Below are 15,410 nucleotides of genomic sequence, written 5' to 3'. Positions count from 1 at the left end.
GGCTCGAGTTAGCCTGAGGATTTATTTAGTGTTTTTGGTTTTACCTGACACGTGCATTCTTTGTACTGAGCAGCAGGGGGCGACGCCTCCGATGTAGACGGAGGTGAGATCGAGCGGAGGTTTACGAGAAAACAAACGTCTTCGATCTGTGAGCGTCGTTCAAAGAGTAAAACATGTTCAGATGCAACAACTAATTTTATATTAGCCAAAGCGGAGACCGTCCAATCAAAGAGAGGTTATGTCCCTGACGTGAACACCTGGAGTCAGCTGGACGAGCTGCTGTGATTATGGACGTCTGTAAGGCGAACATCTCACAGCTTCTCCAGCACTGCTGTGAGCTGTGGATGGAGTTCACACGGTGCTGTTGAGCTCCTCGTGTTTTCTTTGCACCTTTTTATAAAATCATAAGTGAAACAGAACCTGAACAGAGCTGAGCGCAATCATTCAAACCTGGAGCCAAAATGGCGCCGTCCCTGATTCCAAGTGCGAGCTTCCATCCAATCAGTGTCTCTGACTTCCTGCCGCTGCTCTGCTCAGACCTCGGTGGTGTCGGGTCGGATAGCTGCTGCCCCACATTGCTCAGTGTGGCCTACATGAGACTGCAGAGAGGAGAGTGATGGATCACCGCCTCATGCATGTCCCAGATAATCTCTCACACACACACACACACACACACACACACCTGTTGCTGTGTGTTTTCTTTGTGACCTTGCTCAGCTCAGGTTTGGCTCTGGTGCCGACCCGCGGTCGTGGAGGAAGTCTGTGGTGATCCGACACGACTGGAAAACTCGAGTCTTTGCTGTCCGTGTGGTTCCAGTCTGGTCTCCGCCGTCGGTCGGTGTGCGTCTGTTCATGGTCGGGGCGAGCGCCGTGGCGGCAGCTTGTCCTGCGTAGGAGTCTGAATGCAGAGTGAGATTCTGCCGGTTTGCGTTGCCATGGTGAACTATTGATATTTGCATAGTGAAACTGTCAGAGCTAAAAATACAACGAAACGAGCGTCGTCTGTTTTTCCATCTGTTTTCAGCTTCATCAGGTAACAGCAGGTGTGCGCTGACGAGACGCCAACGAAGTGTTTGAATTTTATTTTCATGAAAGGATTCAGTAACAATCAATCAGCTGATTGAACCACATGACCTGTGGTCTCTTGTGTCCACAGCAGCTCTGACGAAGCTGCTGACTAAGAGAGCCGGTGACCTCCGCGGGCCTCCGGTCCACTTCCACTCCTAATCCTGAACTTTGATTCGTTTCCACAGACAGGGCGGGTTCTTTTATCCTGTCGCCGCCGTCTGTGATTTAGCTCCGCTGGCAGTGTGGTCGTTCCTCCTCCCGAAGCTTCAGCCGAGAGTCTTTGTGCCGCTGTCGCCACCGTGACGAGTGGGCTCCCACGCGCTGCATGCTGGGGCAGCGTAACCATGGCAACGTGTGTTTTTTGCCCGTCTTTCAGTGCAGAATAGAGTGTAGTAAATAACATTCAGTCGTCCACTCAGAGGAGCAGGTCGTGCCTTTATTTTGAAAGGAAACGATGCTGTGTGGTTTCTGGTTCTCTGCACGTATGAAAGAAAACGAAGCAGCTTTAATGTTGCCTCTGACCGGCCTCAGGAAAAGGTGAGACGCACCCGTGTACGAGACCGTGACGGGTTCTTACTGGGCTCAACATCGTTTGAGTCGGCGAGGGATTCTCAGCGTGGTTAAACAGCGTGAAAGCAAAGCGAAGGACTTGGACGTGTTAGAATGTGTTTTAGTTACTGGAGGTTTCTCAGCTTTCATTACATTTTGTTGTTGTTACTCCAGCAGCAGCTTCTCGGGTGGAGCAGGTGGAGAGGATGATGTTTGCTTGTTGCTGGTTCAGGAACAGAAACGTGTGAAGAGGAGGGAGAGGAGTTTATTTCTCCCACAGCAGCAGATTTAGGACTCGACTCCAAGTCGAGCCGCGCTCCTCCTTCGTTCTCATTCGGAGACGGAACGAGCCGTGCACGCTCTGACCTCAGATCAGTGCTCATCCACCTGTGTCACAGGACTCTGTGACTTCATGTCTGATTGTTGGACCTTTAAAAGCGTGACACACGGGTGGCGGTTTGTCGTCCACTCGGTTTTACAGTTTCAGCTGATTTTAATTAGATTCTTTGAGTTCTTAGTCTTTGCTTGTCCGTAAACCCTCAGATAATTTTTATATTTTTAATCTTCCTCGTTCACACATGTGGCCGACGTCTCCTGACCGTACAGTTTTATTCTTTGCCCTTAAAAGCACAATCACATCCTGTGTAGGATTACCGATGTCTGCAGAGGTCTCAGGTTAAAACCAAAACCCCTACAGTCACAGTGTGACAGAGGTGTGGGCGGAGGGGGGGCTGCACTTGACAGCTTTCGTCAGAAAGAAAGCCGAGGCGAGCTTCAACAGGAGGTAATTGTAGTGAAGGATGCTGGGAGGGTGAGAGAGGTGGGAGGAGGACGTGGGCGAGAGATGGAGAGGAGAGAAAAGGGAAAAAGATGCTCAGAAATGAGGCACACGTGCTGGATTCATGTGAAGCTGCATGATGGGAAATGTAGGCTCCAGCAGGGCATTTGTCTCGACTGCTGACCTCACTTTTTAACGTCCCTCATATCAGATTTAATGAGGAAAAGCTACAACACAAAATTCTTAAAAGTGTAAAAAGTCTGAATTTTTCTGCCCCGTCATCTCTATTTCTGTACTTCCTGTTCCCAGCCAGGGTCGTCCTCTCTCCGGGCTATAAATATCCTCCTGAGAAGGTTCGGCTCTTCCCGTCGCCTCGTTCTTTCTGCTGCTGGCAGCTTTCACACGCTGACCTGCAGCAGACCTTCAGTTTCCCGCGCGCTGGCCCGATTCCCAGCATCCTTACTCACAGCTTTGCCTTCCTCAGCCCCTGAACTTTGACCTATCGCTGCAGCAGGAACGTAGTCACCATCATCTGCGTGCAGCCAAACCTCGCTCTCAGTCAGGTGTGTGGTCACCTGCCTGGCCGGAGACTTTTTAAACTCATCCAACTGCACAGCCTCAGCAAACAAACACATTTCACGTGCAGCGCGTCCATCGCTGCGGCCGCCAGGATGGACGTTTTCACTGCTTAAAGACACGAAAGCTTCCTGCCGCGTCCCCGAAGCTGAACCGCCAACGCGTGATGCATTCGAGTGTCTGCGGATTAATGATTGCGGTGATGATGATTGTTACCAGATTATGAAACAGCAGCTTCAGTTTCATCCTGCAGCTCAGCGTCTCTCAGCTCCTCACTCAGTCTGCTGCCCTGCAGTGACACACTTACTAAAAACTGTTGTCATGACTCCGTGTGTGTGTGTGTGTGTGTGTGTTATTGCTTCTGTCTGAGTGCACATTGTTAGCTTCACTCTGCGCGCGCACACACACACACGGGGTCCCAGTTGTGGCGTATTTTTAGCGTAGCAACACAAGCAGCTCCAGCCTGACTGGTTGTTGAGCTGTAAGTGGGTGGCAACACACACACACACACACACACACACACACACACACACTCTGCAGGGAAAACAGACTCAGAATAATTTCATTGGTTGAGTTGGTCTTCAGTAGGCGGAGCCAGAGGGAACCTGTGGTGTGATGCAGAGTAGAGACGTTTGAATTGACCGCAGTGTGAGGAGGATGGGACGGAGTGCAGCCAATCAGAGAGCAGAAGTGCTGACGTCTGTCAAATTTTTATTTAAGATGTTACTTATAAGTTTATTTCAATTTTAATCTATTTTTTGTCAAAGATTAATTAAAGTGAAAATAATAAACTTAAAGGGTAAAATCACAGTTTGCATCTCAAACTTTCCTGTTTTCCTCACATTAAAGCAGTGAGCCTCACGTCTGTTTGTTTCCACCAGATTTCTGTTCGTGTTATGAAACCTGAGCTGACCTCTGACCTCTGACATGCTCACGGTTCAGACGGTGGCTCAGCTGTAACTCATTCATTCATTTATTACGTGCTGAAGCTCTCGGTGTCCAGCAGCTGGTCACATGGCGCACCTCTGGAGACAGATGTGACTGACGGCTCAGGTCTGAGGTTTCCCTGCTTTGGGTGAACCGCTGAGGTCGTGGTTAGTTAAACGCCATCTCAGAGTCATGCTGATGACTGCAGGACCGCCTGCGCTGAGTCGCTCCTGTGTTTACCTGCACAGGTAGATCACATGTTGCATTGAAGCACAGACTTCCTATCTGTAGACTTTACTGACAGGAGCGATCTGCTCATAAATGAAATCGTTCACAACCTTTAAACTAAAGGTTAGTGAGAATGTTGGAGCTGGTCACTGAACGCCTCACTGCTCTGATGCGTTCACAGTGTGTGTTTGCTTCTCAGATGTTGTAGTAACGTGTTGTGACCAGGAGGAGGCGCCCTTCTTCTAGCTTAGAAACTGTTCTGTTCAAAGGGAGGTTGGGTGGTCTTCAGCCAATCGTGGAGCAGAAGGCACAGTCATGTGACCGCCTCCCTCAGCGGCTGAGAGCAGCAGAGTGTCTGTGCTGCTTTAATCACAGCTCAGTGTTTCTCACCAATGCACGAACACAAAACGCCGGCGTTGGTTTCCTGTGCAGACTCTGCAGATGTGCTCTGATCGATAAGTGCACGCCCCACAGACGGGTCACGTCCTGCCAGACTCTTCTGTAGCGTCTACGTTTTGTCCCGAGTGTGCACGCCCACAAACACTGAGTGCATTTTGACATATGAGCGTACAACGGCGTGTGCTGCACACCCCGTCCTGTTCGTTTATCAGCCGCCTTCTGCAGTTTTGATCTTCTGTGGTCATCGGGGCGAGGGGAAGAGGCGTGGCCTCGTCTGACCTCGTTTGTGATAATCATAAATATTTGTCCAATCAGCCGTCAGCTGTTCTTTAATAAAGCTGATTATGAGTTCATCGTTTCTCACCTCGTTCTCTCCGTTTTCCCTCCCGCAGGTTTCCTAAAGTGATCTCGGCCTGCCAGCCAGAGCCGGTCTGAGCGTGTGCGAGCGTCCGGCGTGATCAGCAGCAGGCAGCAGGTGAACGGACTCGAAGCCAGCGGGGGAGGCGGAGGTGGAGCCACGGGGAGGTCAAGATGACGTCGGTAGCGGCGGAGTACGACCACATGGAGATCCAGCAGCAGTACAACGATGGCGTCAACAACCGCTGGGACGCCGACGACTGGGACAACGAGAACAGCTCGGCACGCCTCTTCGAGCGCTCGCGAATCAAAGCCCTGGCAGGTAGGACGCCGTTCACATCCCTGACAGCTGATGATGATGATGTCACACCTGCCACTTTTATAAAACCATTAGAGATCAAACCTGGGACGCTTCAGAGCGGCTGATCAGTCTGGATCTGAAGCTCAGAGTCGCCGCACTGTTTGTGGGTCCAGCACAGAAACACCTGAGTCCTCCTCAGCGAGCGCTCTCCCTCCTGTTAGTGAAGCGGCTGCAGTTCAGCTGGAGGTGCAGCAGAGGGCGCTGTAAGCCAGCCCCAATGAACAGCAGCTGAGTGGCTAAAATGCAGTTTTCATGTTGCAGTGAGGCAGACGTCTGCACAAACGTTTCCTGTATCTCACATGTGCAGGCTCAGGTCTCCACCATAAAGATGGAGGCTGGAAACCTCCAGATTGGGTTTTACTGCTGTTTCTATTTTTCTGGCTCGTGCCGTCTGATGTGGAGCAGTTTACAGTTTTAGGTTCCTGGTTTGTCGCTCGGTGAACGCCGGCCTGCCGCTTCACGAGGCGAGCGAAGCATCCGGGCGGAGCTGGAGCCAAATGTCACGGACACACAGCAACCAAATAATCTGCCCCCCCACGCCCCCACCGTGACTCCAGCTCGCAGGCTGATGACTTCATGTTGTTTTCAGTGTATGAAGACATAGTTCGGTGTAATTATTAGCATAAAATCGGAGAAGCTTCAGTAATGGTTTAAATTCAACCGTATTTCAGTTTTCTTTGGGCCACTTTTGTGCCTGTTGACTTGTGTCGACTCTGGTCGCCAGAGTTCAGCCACAGCTCCACCTTAAATTAGCCAAATGTGAGTTCATGACGTCTGAACCACAAAAGTTTCCAAACTGAGCCCGAAATGACCAAAAAGACATACTCTGTGATAGGGCTGGGCAATATGGCCTAAAATTCATATCGAGATATAATTTAAAGCATGTGCGGTAACGATATATATCGCGATATATTCTTTCCTTCTGTATAACATATTTTCCACACTATAAGGACTTAAAATCCTTTAATTTTGTCAAAAATCGACAGTGTGCCTTATGTATGAATTCTGGTTGTGCTTACTGACCTCGAACAGATTTTGGCTGCAGAAATCTGTTAAAAATGTTTTAGTACAGCTTTGGTAAGCAGCACTGCTTGATGGATTGTCAGAGCATTACGGCTGCCGTAGTGAGGAGCTTCGGAGTAATCTGGGTCCAAAACTCCGTCCATTCAGGTCCCAAAGTCAAACAACACTGAGAGTTAAAAACGGTCTAAATTCTTTCATCTTTAATAAAATCATCAGCGTTGCTGCTTTACCAGGTGTAACAATTAAGTTTAACATCCAGGCATCCATGAAAACAGAAGTTATTAAATTTAACGGAGTTAGAAGTTAGCAGGGAGTTAGCTCGCTAGCTTCCACCTAAACATTTCATAGCATGTTCTGACTGAGAGATTTTTGAAACTAATTCAAACGTACAGCTCTGCTACCACTTCCAACATAAATGAAGACAGAAAACTAAACAGCAGTGGCGTTCGCAGGGTTACTGAAGTTGGACTACCTGGTATATAATGTTGTGCTACGTGATTGCTAGCGACACAGCTATGTTAGCATAACATTAGCACAGTGAAGCTGGAGGATGAAGCCAACTTTTCTTCCACTCGATAAAAGTTAACGTGACGGATTCTGGTGGTCAGGGACAAATGCAATCGCATAGCAGGATGCTGTACACGGGGCAAACTTCAGTCAGGAGAACAACTGAGATCATTCATCCACAATACGAGGTTAGTTATTAATATACTGAAACAACATGGGAACAGAGCAGCTGCGAGAGAATTCAACATTAATGAATCAATGTTACGGAAGTGGAGGAAGCGCAGTTTTTGGCTTTCCCCATATTTCAAAAGTGCTTCATCTCTTTGCTATGACTGTCGCCCGCCATAATTTGCAGATGATAATGGTTGTAGCCACTGCGATGCTTTTGACCAAAACAGGCGCAGTTTGATGACATCATCAACATGCGCTATCGCAATAGAGCGTTATAGTCAAAATCTCTATCGTTGGCCAAATTTATATCGTTTCTATCGTTTCACCCCTACTCTGTGAGGTATGAAGCTGTCGGGGTGGTCTTTGGGGGAAATCCCATCATCTGATTGTAGAAAGAGGCCTGACGCAGGGTAATTCTGATATTTGGTGATTTTTAAAATTCAACATTCCCATAAATCAGCTGGAACAAAGTCAGAAGCTTGTGTCGCTCTGCCCGCCTCCGCTCGGCGGCTGGTCTGGACGGTAAATGTTTAGATGCTTCTAAATAAATAGGAAGCGAAATGAATGTTTTGTGCACAGACGAGGACTTTTTGAGTCCTCTGAGTTTAAATGTGTCTGTTTCATGGAGTGGACTGTGGTTAAACCGGCCGCGGCTCGGGGCTGATTGTAAACGTGTCACAGTAACTGAAGCTGTTTTACTCTGAAGGCCGACTGCTGCAGGAGCATCACACGGCACTAAATAATTCACACCAGTGTTAAATATGCAGGTGTGTGTGTGTGTGTGTGTGCTTAAATGGTCAATAAAAATTCCATCGTGCTTGTTATGCTCAGATAAAACAAAAGCAGATCATAAAGTTCTGAAATCAGAATACAAGTGCAGCCTGAAAGGGGGAGGAGCTAAAACAGCTGGTTTCAGAGGACGACCTGAGCAGCTGCAGTCAGGGCTGGGGTCAGGTAAAGAAGGATTAGTTTGAGCTGTGAATCATGCAAAGCTGCCCTGTGAGAGTCCACGAATGAGCCATAGTACCACTGGACAGAGGAAGACGATGGTCTGTGAGGGCGGGGCCGGTCTTGTCTCATGTGTGCCTGAATAAAGAGAGGTGATGAAGATGAGGGAGGTGAGAAAGGGAGGAACCAAAGGTAGAAAGGAAGGATAGAGGGAGAAGGAAAGGAAATAAGACTGTATGCCAAAAATGTATAAATCCTTCAGTTCTTTAGATTTAATCTTTGAACATTCAGTGAAGTTTTAGCAGCACACAGTCTTCAGTCTGCTCAGTGAGACCTCTGTGTGATGAAGATGATCCCATGTGATCTGTTGGCAGAGGAAGATGATGGTCTGTCACATGCACTCGGCTCCTCCTTCCTCTGCAGCCTCTTCCTCTTCATGCTGAGCTCAGCGTGTGTGTGTGTGTGTGTGTGTGTGTGTGTGTGTGTGTGTGTGTGTGTGTGTGTGTGATGTTTACATATCTTTGTGGGGGCCGAAAATTGGAAGTTTACTTTACTCGTGGGGGCCAAAATGCCTCTTCATGGGTTTGAAGGCATTTTTTAGACTCATAATGTGGTTTTAGTGTCAGGGTTAGGCTATCGTTAGGATTAGGGGGACTAGGAAAGCATTATGTCAAGTAGATGTCCCCACAGAGATATGAAAACACGACTGTGTGTGTGTGTGTGGCAGCAGTCGTAGTTTTTGTGGTTTCAGTAACTGATCTGCATTCTCCACATGGAGGATTAATGAGGAGGGAAGGACAGAAGGAAATGGGAGAGCAAACAGAAAGGTTATGAAGGTAGGAAGCCAAATCAAAGGTAACGTCAAGGAGAGAAAGAGAGCGGGGTCGTGATGAAGAAAGGAAATGAAGTAAAGTGAAGTAGGAACAGAGGATAGAGTAGGAAGGAAGGAGGGACATGAAATCATACAGGAATAAAAGTGAAGTAGGGATCGAAGCAAGGAGTCAAGGGAAGGAAGACGAGTGAGAAAATATTTGGCACAGAAACTGAAGTTTGTGTTTGTGCAGCACAAACTCATGAAATGTGTCAAATAACAGGTGTGTGTGTGTGTGTGTGTGTGTGTGTGTGTGTGTGTGTGTGTGATGAATCAGACTGAAACTGCAGTCGGTGCTGTGAGATGATTGGTCGTCGCAGTTCTAATAAAACATGACTTCAGCCAATTAAACCTTCAACAGTTCACCTGAAAGCTGAAGCTGGAACCTCAGAGTGTGTGTGTGTGTGTGTGTGTGTGTGTGTGGCCAACTGTGTTTCGCCTCCATATGATATCCTGGGAAACACAAAACCGCCAGTCAGCATGGAAACGCAGGCAGATCTGCTTACAATGAACAGAAGGAGTGTGTGTGTGTGTGTGTGGTCATTCTTCCGGCTCACATGGATCAGTATAATGTTCAGCATTGACGATCGTATGATTTCTGATATGCGGCTGTACTGTGATGTCACGCTGCTGCTGAGGCTCCTCCCTATTAACAGTCCCAACAAACAGCGTCTGCTCCCACAAACAGAGCTGTGACCTTTAGGTTGTTGGTGACCGAGGTGTGTTTCCTTCATGCAGCAGGAGACAAATGGTTGGTGCTGCTCTCAGACTTTCACTAGCACGTGCTTCAGTCCAGTTCAAACAGACGAGTTATTAAAACGTGCTGTGCCTGTACGCTGCTGCTGCTGCTGGCTGTTCCCTGCCAGGGTCTCCACAGGGGATCATTTCCCTCCATCTGACCTGTCAGAGCTGATTCTGGTTCTGTGAAGTTACCTGTTGCTCTCCTGATTTAAAGCCTGACTGAAGGTTAAACTGGTGATTATGAATGATCTGAGTTTACTGTTGGAGCTGTTTATGGAAAAGTTTCACACGAGGACTGAAGCTTTAAAGTGGCAGAGACTCACCCAGCCCCACAGTAATGAGAACCAGGAGCAGTCCAGGTTCCCCACAGAGACACAAACACACACACGCGCTCTCTTCCTGTTCGGGGGGCTGGATGCAGGAATGCTGGGAATGTTGGTGTGTCTGTTTTTTTTTTTTTTTTTTAAACGTGTGTGGTTTCAAAGTGAAACTAAACTTTCTGTGTTTCGTGTTTTCTGTCTGGATTTTCCCTTCGTTCATGTTTAAGATCACCCCCCCCCCCTTGTCTTTTTCCCTTTTTAGTACGACTTTGTTTCACGCTCTTAAATTAATCATGAAGGACTTCCTGTTTGCATCCCCTCTGCTGAAGGTCCACCTTTATTTAGGCCACACATCGGGCCTAGCTCGTAACAGAGCAGTAGGTGGCCCGGGTTGGGCCCAGATGGGTTTGAATAATAATAATAATGGTTTGGATTTATATAGCGCTTTTCAAGGCACCCAAAGCGCTTTACAATGCCACTATTCATTCACTCTCACATTCACACACTGGTGGAGGCAGCTACAGTTGTAGCCACAGCTGCCCTGGGGCAGACTGACAGAAGTGAGGCTGCCATATCGCGCCATCGGCCCCTCTGGCCAACACCAGTAGGCGTTAGGTGAAGTGTCTTGCCCAAGGACACAACGACCAGGACAGAGAGCCCAGGGATCGAACCGGCGACCTTCCAGTTAAAGATGCGATTCCCAACCCCCTGAGCCACGGTCGCCACGAATGTGTACACTGTTGTGTTTGGGTCTTTAACATTTAAACTGAGGGGAGAAGTCACTACTTCAGCAGCTTTCTTGTGTCTGCTCTCACCGTTCATCACATCAGTTTACTGTGACGCTGATTAAATACTGTAAAACTCTCACACTTTATGGGAATAACAGTTTAAAGAGGAACTGTTTGTTACCATAGCTAGTCTTCACCAGCTGTAACACGGAGCACAGCGAATCTTCCTGGGCTTAAAACCATAAATCAGCATCATCCAGAACAAGGTTCAGTTCAGTTTTATTTACACAGCACCAAATCACAACAACAGTCGCCTCAAGGTGCTTTATACTGTAAGGTAGATCCTACAAAAATACAGAGAAAAGCCCAACAATCATATGACCCCCTATGAGCAGCACTTTGGCGACAGTGGAAGGAAAAACTCCCTTTTAACAGGAAGAAACCTCCAGCAGAACCAGGTTCAGGGAGGGACGGGGCCATCTGCTGTGATTGGTTGGGGTGAGAAAAGGAAGACAGGATACAGACATGCTGTGGAAGAGAGACAGAGATTAATAACAGATATGATTCAGTGATTTTCGAGCTGCAGGCTGATCACATGAAGAATTTTGGCTGGTGAATCTTTTTTAACGTTACCTACCGTCCAACTCTGAATATAACACTTAACGAGCTTGTAGTTTGTTTTGTCGGAGCTCTAAATGCTTTCTAATGCCATGAAATACAGATTTCTTATATTTCTTATATTCCTGTTCGTCGGTGCACATGAACAGTTTGGATCGATTTCTTGGGCAGAAAATGTGAGTAAAATCATTTATGTGGATCGAAAGAGTTGAATCTGTCAGAGAAATCCATTTTATGATGGTGTAAAACGTTGCTGATGTTCTGACCTCACAGGAATGTGTCTGTGTGGTCGGGAGGGCGAGGCGGCGTGTCGGTGTGACATTCGCCACGGCAGCAACACAAGTTTAGACTGTGAGCCGGCTCTCAGTTTGTGGAAGAGCAGGGAGAGGCTTCAGCAGCGGCTCGTCCTCAGTGAAAAGTCCCGGTGTTTTCCCCGAGGCCTCCAGTGCGAGGAGCCTGCATGAATGGGGCGTTTGGTTCGACGGCGGAGTCGTCCCGAGGGCCCTGACCACGAGGAAGCCGGATGACTGAGCGAAACGCAGCGTGACGCTTGCGGGAAGGACAGAGCGTGCTGTTATCTACAGATTAACAACATAAAGAGCGGCTCGCTCTCCTGCCGTCAGCTGCAGGAACGTTTGGTCCATCTGTTGTCTGTTTGCTGCGACCTGACCTCTGACCTCTGCACTGATGGCTGCTTTGCGAGAGCCGAAACAGTTTCCAGTTTGTTTTTAGCAAATCGCTGCGTTTGATGGTGGATGGTGACGGATTTTAAAGACTGTGGCTCAGTCATCAGTTTGGTGTCTATCAGACGCGACAGTTCAGAGGTTTGAGCTCGTTTTGTAACTCTCAAACTAAAAACCATTAAAGATGGACGTAGCCACTGTGACACATTTTGAAGCCTCAGTGTACACTCAGAAATGAGTTCATAAACACAAAGCAATAATTTTCATTACAATTCAACAGTAATATAGAAAATGAAAGGTTTATCATGTAATCAAATTTTAGCCTGCTGCCTGATTCCCTTGTCTTGGAGGCAGCGGTGGAGTTGGAGGGTGGGGTGTGTTTCAGCTAATATTAGCTAGACTGTGAATTACTGAATAAAATCCCAGAATTTCCCCAAACCTGGAGCTCAGACTTCCTGGATGGTCTGTTAGCACAGTGACCCCACAGCACCCAGTTGGTCGGGTGATGTCATTAGAATAGTTCGAGTGCTCCACCAGCGCAGACACTCTCCAGTGGTCCAGTTCTGGGACTCCAACTAGCTGCAGTGAAGCTAGCAGACAGCTAGCAGCTGCAGCCGCCTGTGTCACCATCCGCCTATCAGTCAAAGTAGCCACGCCCCCAATAATGCAAACTTTAATACAAATTAAAGGCACTGTTATTCAGCTCGTCCCTGTTTTTGTTAATCTTATCTTTCATTCTGTAAGTTTCATACGGGTGTTATGAAGGCGGAAATTATCTAGAGAGACCAAACCGTTTGCGCATCAGGCTGTAAACATGTTTATTTGTGCTGTAAAGACTCACTGCTGCCTCTGCTGGACGTTAGAGGAACTGCAGGTTTTGGAACATGAGCACTAACTTCAATGTTAGTATAAATATGTATGAATACCATTTTACCACAGTGGAAACACAGAGCAGCAGGTTTATGAAGGAATTCAACATTCCAGGTTTTCCTTTCAGCCGCTGTCACGAAGCTGTGTCCTCTCAGGAACTTTTTTTTTTTTTTTTTCCTTTCTTTTCTGTTGTGTCTTTAGGTCCTTCCTGTCCTCTAGTTCCAAGTGCCCTTTGATTGTGAAGGAAACTGTGCAGACACCTCAGGTTTCCTCGCAGTTTCTTTAACCCTCTGAGGTCTGGATCCTCGTCATTGTCGAGTAGACCTATGTTCTCCTGTGGCTTGGATCTCCTGGAAAAAATGTTCTTGAATGGGACAAAAGACCTCTTCCTGCCTTCACAACATGTAGACTTGGGGTTACTTTATATCATCATTTAGGACTGATAATATTCTCTCTGTTTGGTTATTAATTGGCCTTTTCTCACTATAATCATGGTTAAACTGTGTAGCCCATTATTTTCCCCTCAAACCCGCCCTTTAAGTCTGTAAAGGAACTTTTATTCCTGGGATGAAACTTTTGATCGCTACTGTGTGCTCGTTAAAATGTACATGAAGTAATCTGAGGCCAGTCCTTAATCTGTGATGGAATGTTTTTATAGAAAAAGTAGCAGAGCGCCGACGCCCCCTCCTTTGCACATGAGCGAAGCAGATCCGGCGAGCTCGGCCTTGCTTTCACATCCAGCCTCTGTAACGTGAGCCTGTCACGGTGTGTAAAGGTGACGGTTACCGTGCGGTTGCCAGAGAAGGATGCGGGTTTTTTTTATCTGATGGTCTGTTATCTGGCCTGCCTCATTAGCGAAGCTCAGCCAGCAGGTTCTCTGACCATCACCGCTTTGCTGGCTCGGATGAATTCAGATGTTGATGGTTCGGCTTGTTTCAGAGGCTTTTTCGGTCACAGTCAGTGCAGCGAGCAGCAGAGCGTGGACGAAGCAGGTCTTTGGTATTCACTTTAAGTATCCGGTCTCCTCCCCTGTGATTGGTTGTGAAGTTAAAGCAGCATCAGTGTGTAACTATAACTGATCGCTTTGAGCTTCCAAACATCAGCTCCTCAGAAATAAGAATTAGAGTTTCACTGATGTTTTTAATCAGATTATAGATAAATAATAGTGCAGGATGAGGCTTGATAGTGCATTTAAAAAAAGGCTAAAGTCATTATTGTGATTGTTTTGGTCAATAATCTCAACTTATAATAACTCAGCTTGGACCTTTTTCTGCTTATTTTGACTCTGTGGACTCTCCTAGAGTAGCTTTCTATGATTAACAGTTCAAAATAATCCACCTGTGTCTCGCTGCGGCCCCTCGGGTGAAATAGCAGTTTTAAATTCTCCCTCTAAACATGGCTTTCTTCTGATTGGCTGCCCCTTAATTTGAACATCTGATGGGTGGAGCGTCGGTACCTGATATGACCATATTAGGGATGTCCTCCTCCCTATGACGTCACACAGATCCATGTAGGGGGGAAAAAAACAGGATTACTGAGTGTTCAGAGCAGCTTTAAGCTCCCAGGGATTACTCGCTATTAAGAACTATGAAGAGCCGCCACTGGAACAGGAAGTAAGGAAGAGCTTGTCTTGACGTTCATCAACACCACTTTTCTTTTTTTTTTTCCTTTTTTTTTCTTTTTTTTTTTTTTTTAAAAGCCATAAAGGCAGGACGCCACTAATGATCCTTGATCAGAAGCTTTTATTTCCTCATCATAGATCTTGCTCTTGATTAACAGCACGAGACCAAACGGGACCTTTGTAGTGACGAGCATTAAATCATCATCTCTCTTTTATGACTGGAAATAAACTATCAGACAAATTAAAATGAGATTAATTGCCTTACGTAACGTATCTGTGCGGCTCTGCGCTGAGATGTGAATGTGCTTATTTTGAAAATGTTTATGGGGGCTGTAAAATAGGATTGGCTAAGATGTCGGCCATCGCGCTGACCCTCCTCGCTGTTACTCGGGGGTTTTCTGACACGCTCATTTCACTTGTTGAACTCACTAACTGCACACGCTGCGTTTGGCTGAAAGTCATGGCCTTCAGTGACTGAAGCTGAGGGTGACAGCAGAGCTTCTGTTTGCTGAAGACGGCTGTGGGAACCGCTGGACAGCCTCAGGCAGCTGGCAGCCAGTGCACGACCCCAAATATCAAATAATGATCATGTAAAATCTTTAAAACAGGATGTACGTCAGTGAAAACTCTGATAAATAATAATCGGTGTGATTTAGAGTCGTCGCAGAGGGCGCCGTCTTAAAGGAAGTCTTCCTCGGTTGAACTCTGTGCCTCATTGTCTGCGTGACCTCTGCTCTCGTTTTATCTGACAAAGGTGTAACGGCGTACCTGCCTGTGGGTGGAGTTTTAATGAGGAGAACAAAGGCTGGCTCTGCAGTTCAATTTCACTTCGGGCTCGTTTTTGTCCTTCAGATCGTTGGAGGATGACAAATGTGCGCGTGCAAAGATGAGCCGCGCTCCCGTCTCCGTGGAGCTCGCAGTTATTTCAGGGTCACGTGAATATTTGTTCCATGTATTGTCTCAGTGCTGTGACCTTTGACCTTTCATCTCCTCGATGTTGCCTGTGTGTCCAGTTGGTAACGCAGGAAGTCAAGCTCTGCAGCCTCCGCCTTTTCCTAACCTGCAG

The 15,410-nt window shown here is 47.3% G+C and overlaps 1 protein-coding gene across 1 annotated transcript in view; it reads left to right on the top strand.

Annotated features, from left to right (window-relative positions):
- LOC101464111 (spectrin beta chain, non-erythrocytic 1) overlaps positions 1-15,410 on the top strand; it is a 100,614-nt gene that overhangs the window by 28,827 nt on the left and 56,377 nt on the right. Inside the window, exon 2 of the mRNA XM_014411832.4 lies at positions 4,918-5,204. Within this exon, the coding sequence (XP_014267318.2) occupies positions 5,057-5,204 (148 nt within the window). The 5' untranslated portion in view covers positions 4,918-5,056. The remainder of the gene's footprint in view (positions 1-4,917; positions 5,205-15,410) is intronic.

Source organism: Maylandia zebra, linkage group LG13 (assembly GCF_041146795.1).
Source record: "Maylandia zebra isolate NMK-2024a linkage group LG13, Mzebra_GT3a, whole genome shotgun sequence".
Classification (NCBI taxonomy): Eukaryota; Metazoa; Chordata; class Actinopteri; order Cichliformes; family Cichlidae; genus Maylandia; species Maylandia zebra.
Note: the sequence above shows the minus strand (reverse complement) of the source record. Positions and strands in the feature narration are given on the sequence as shown.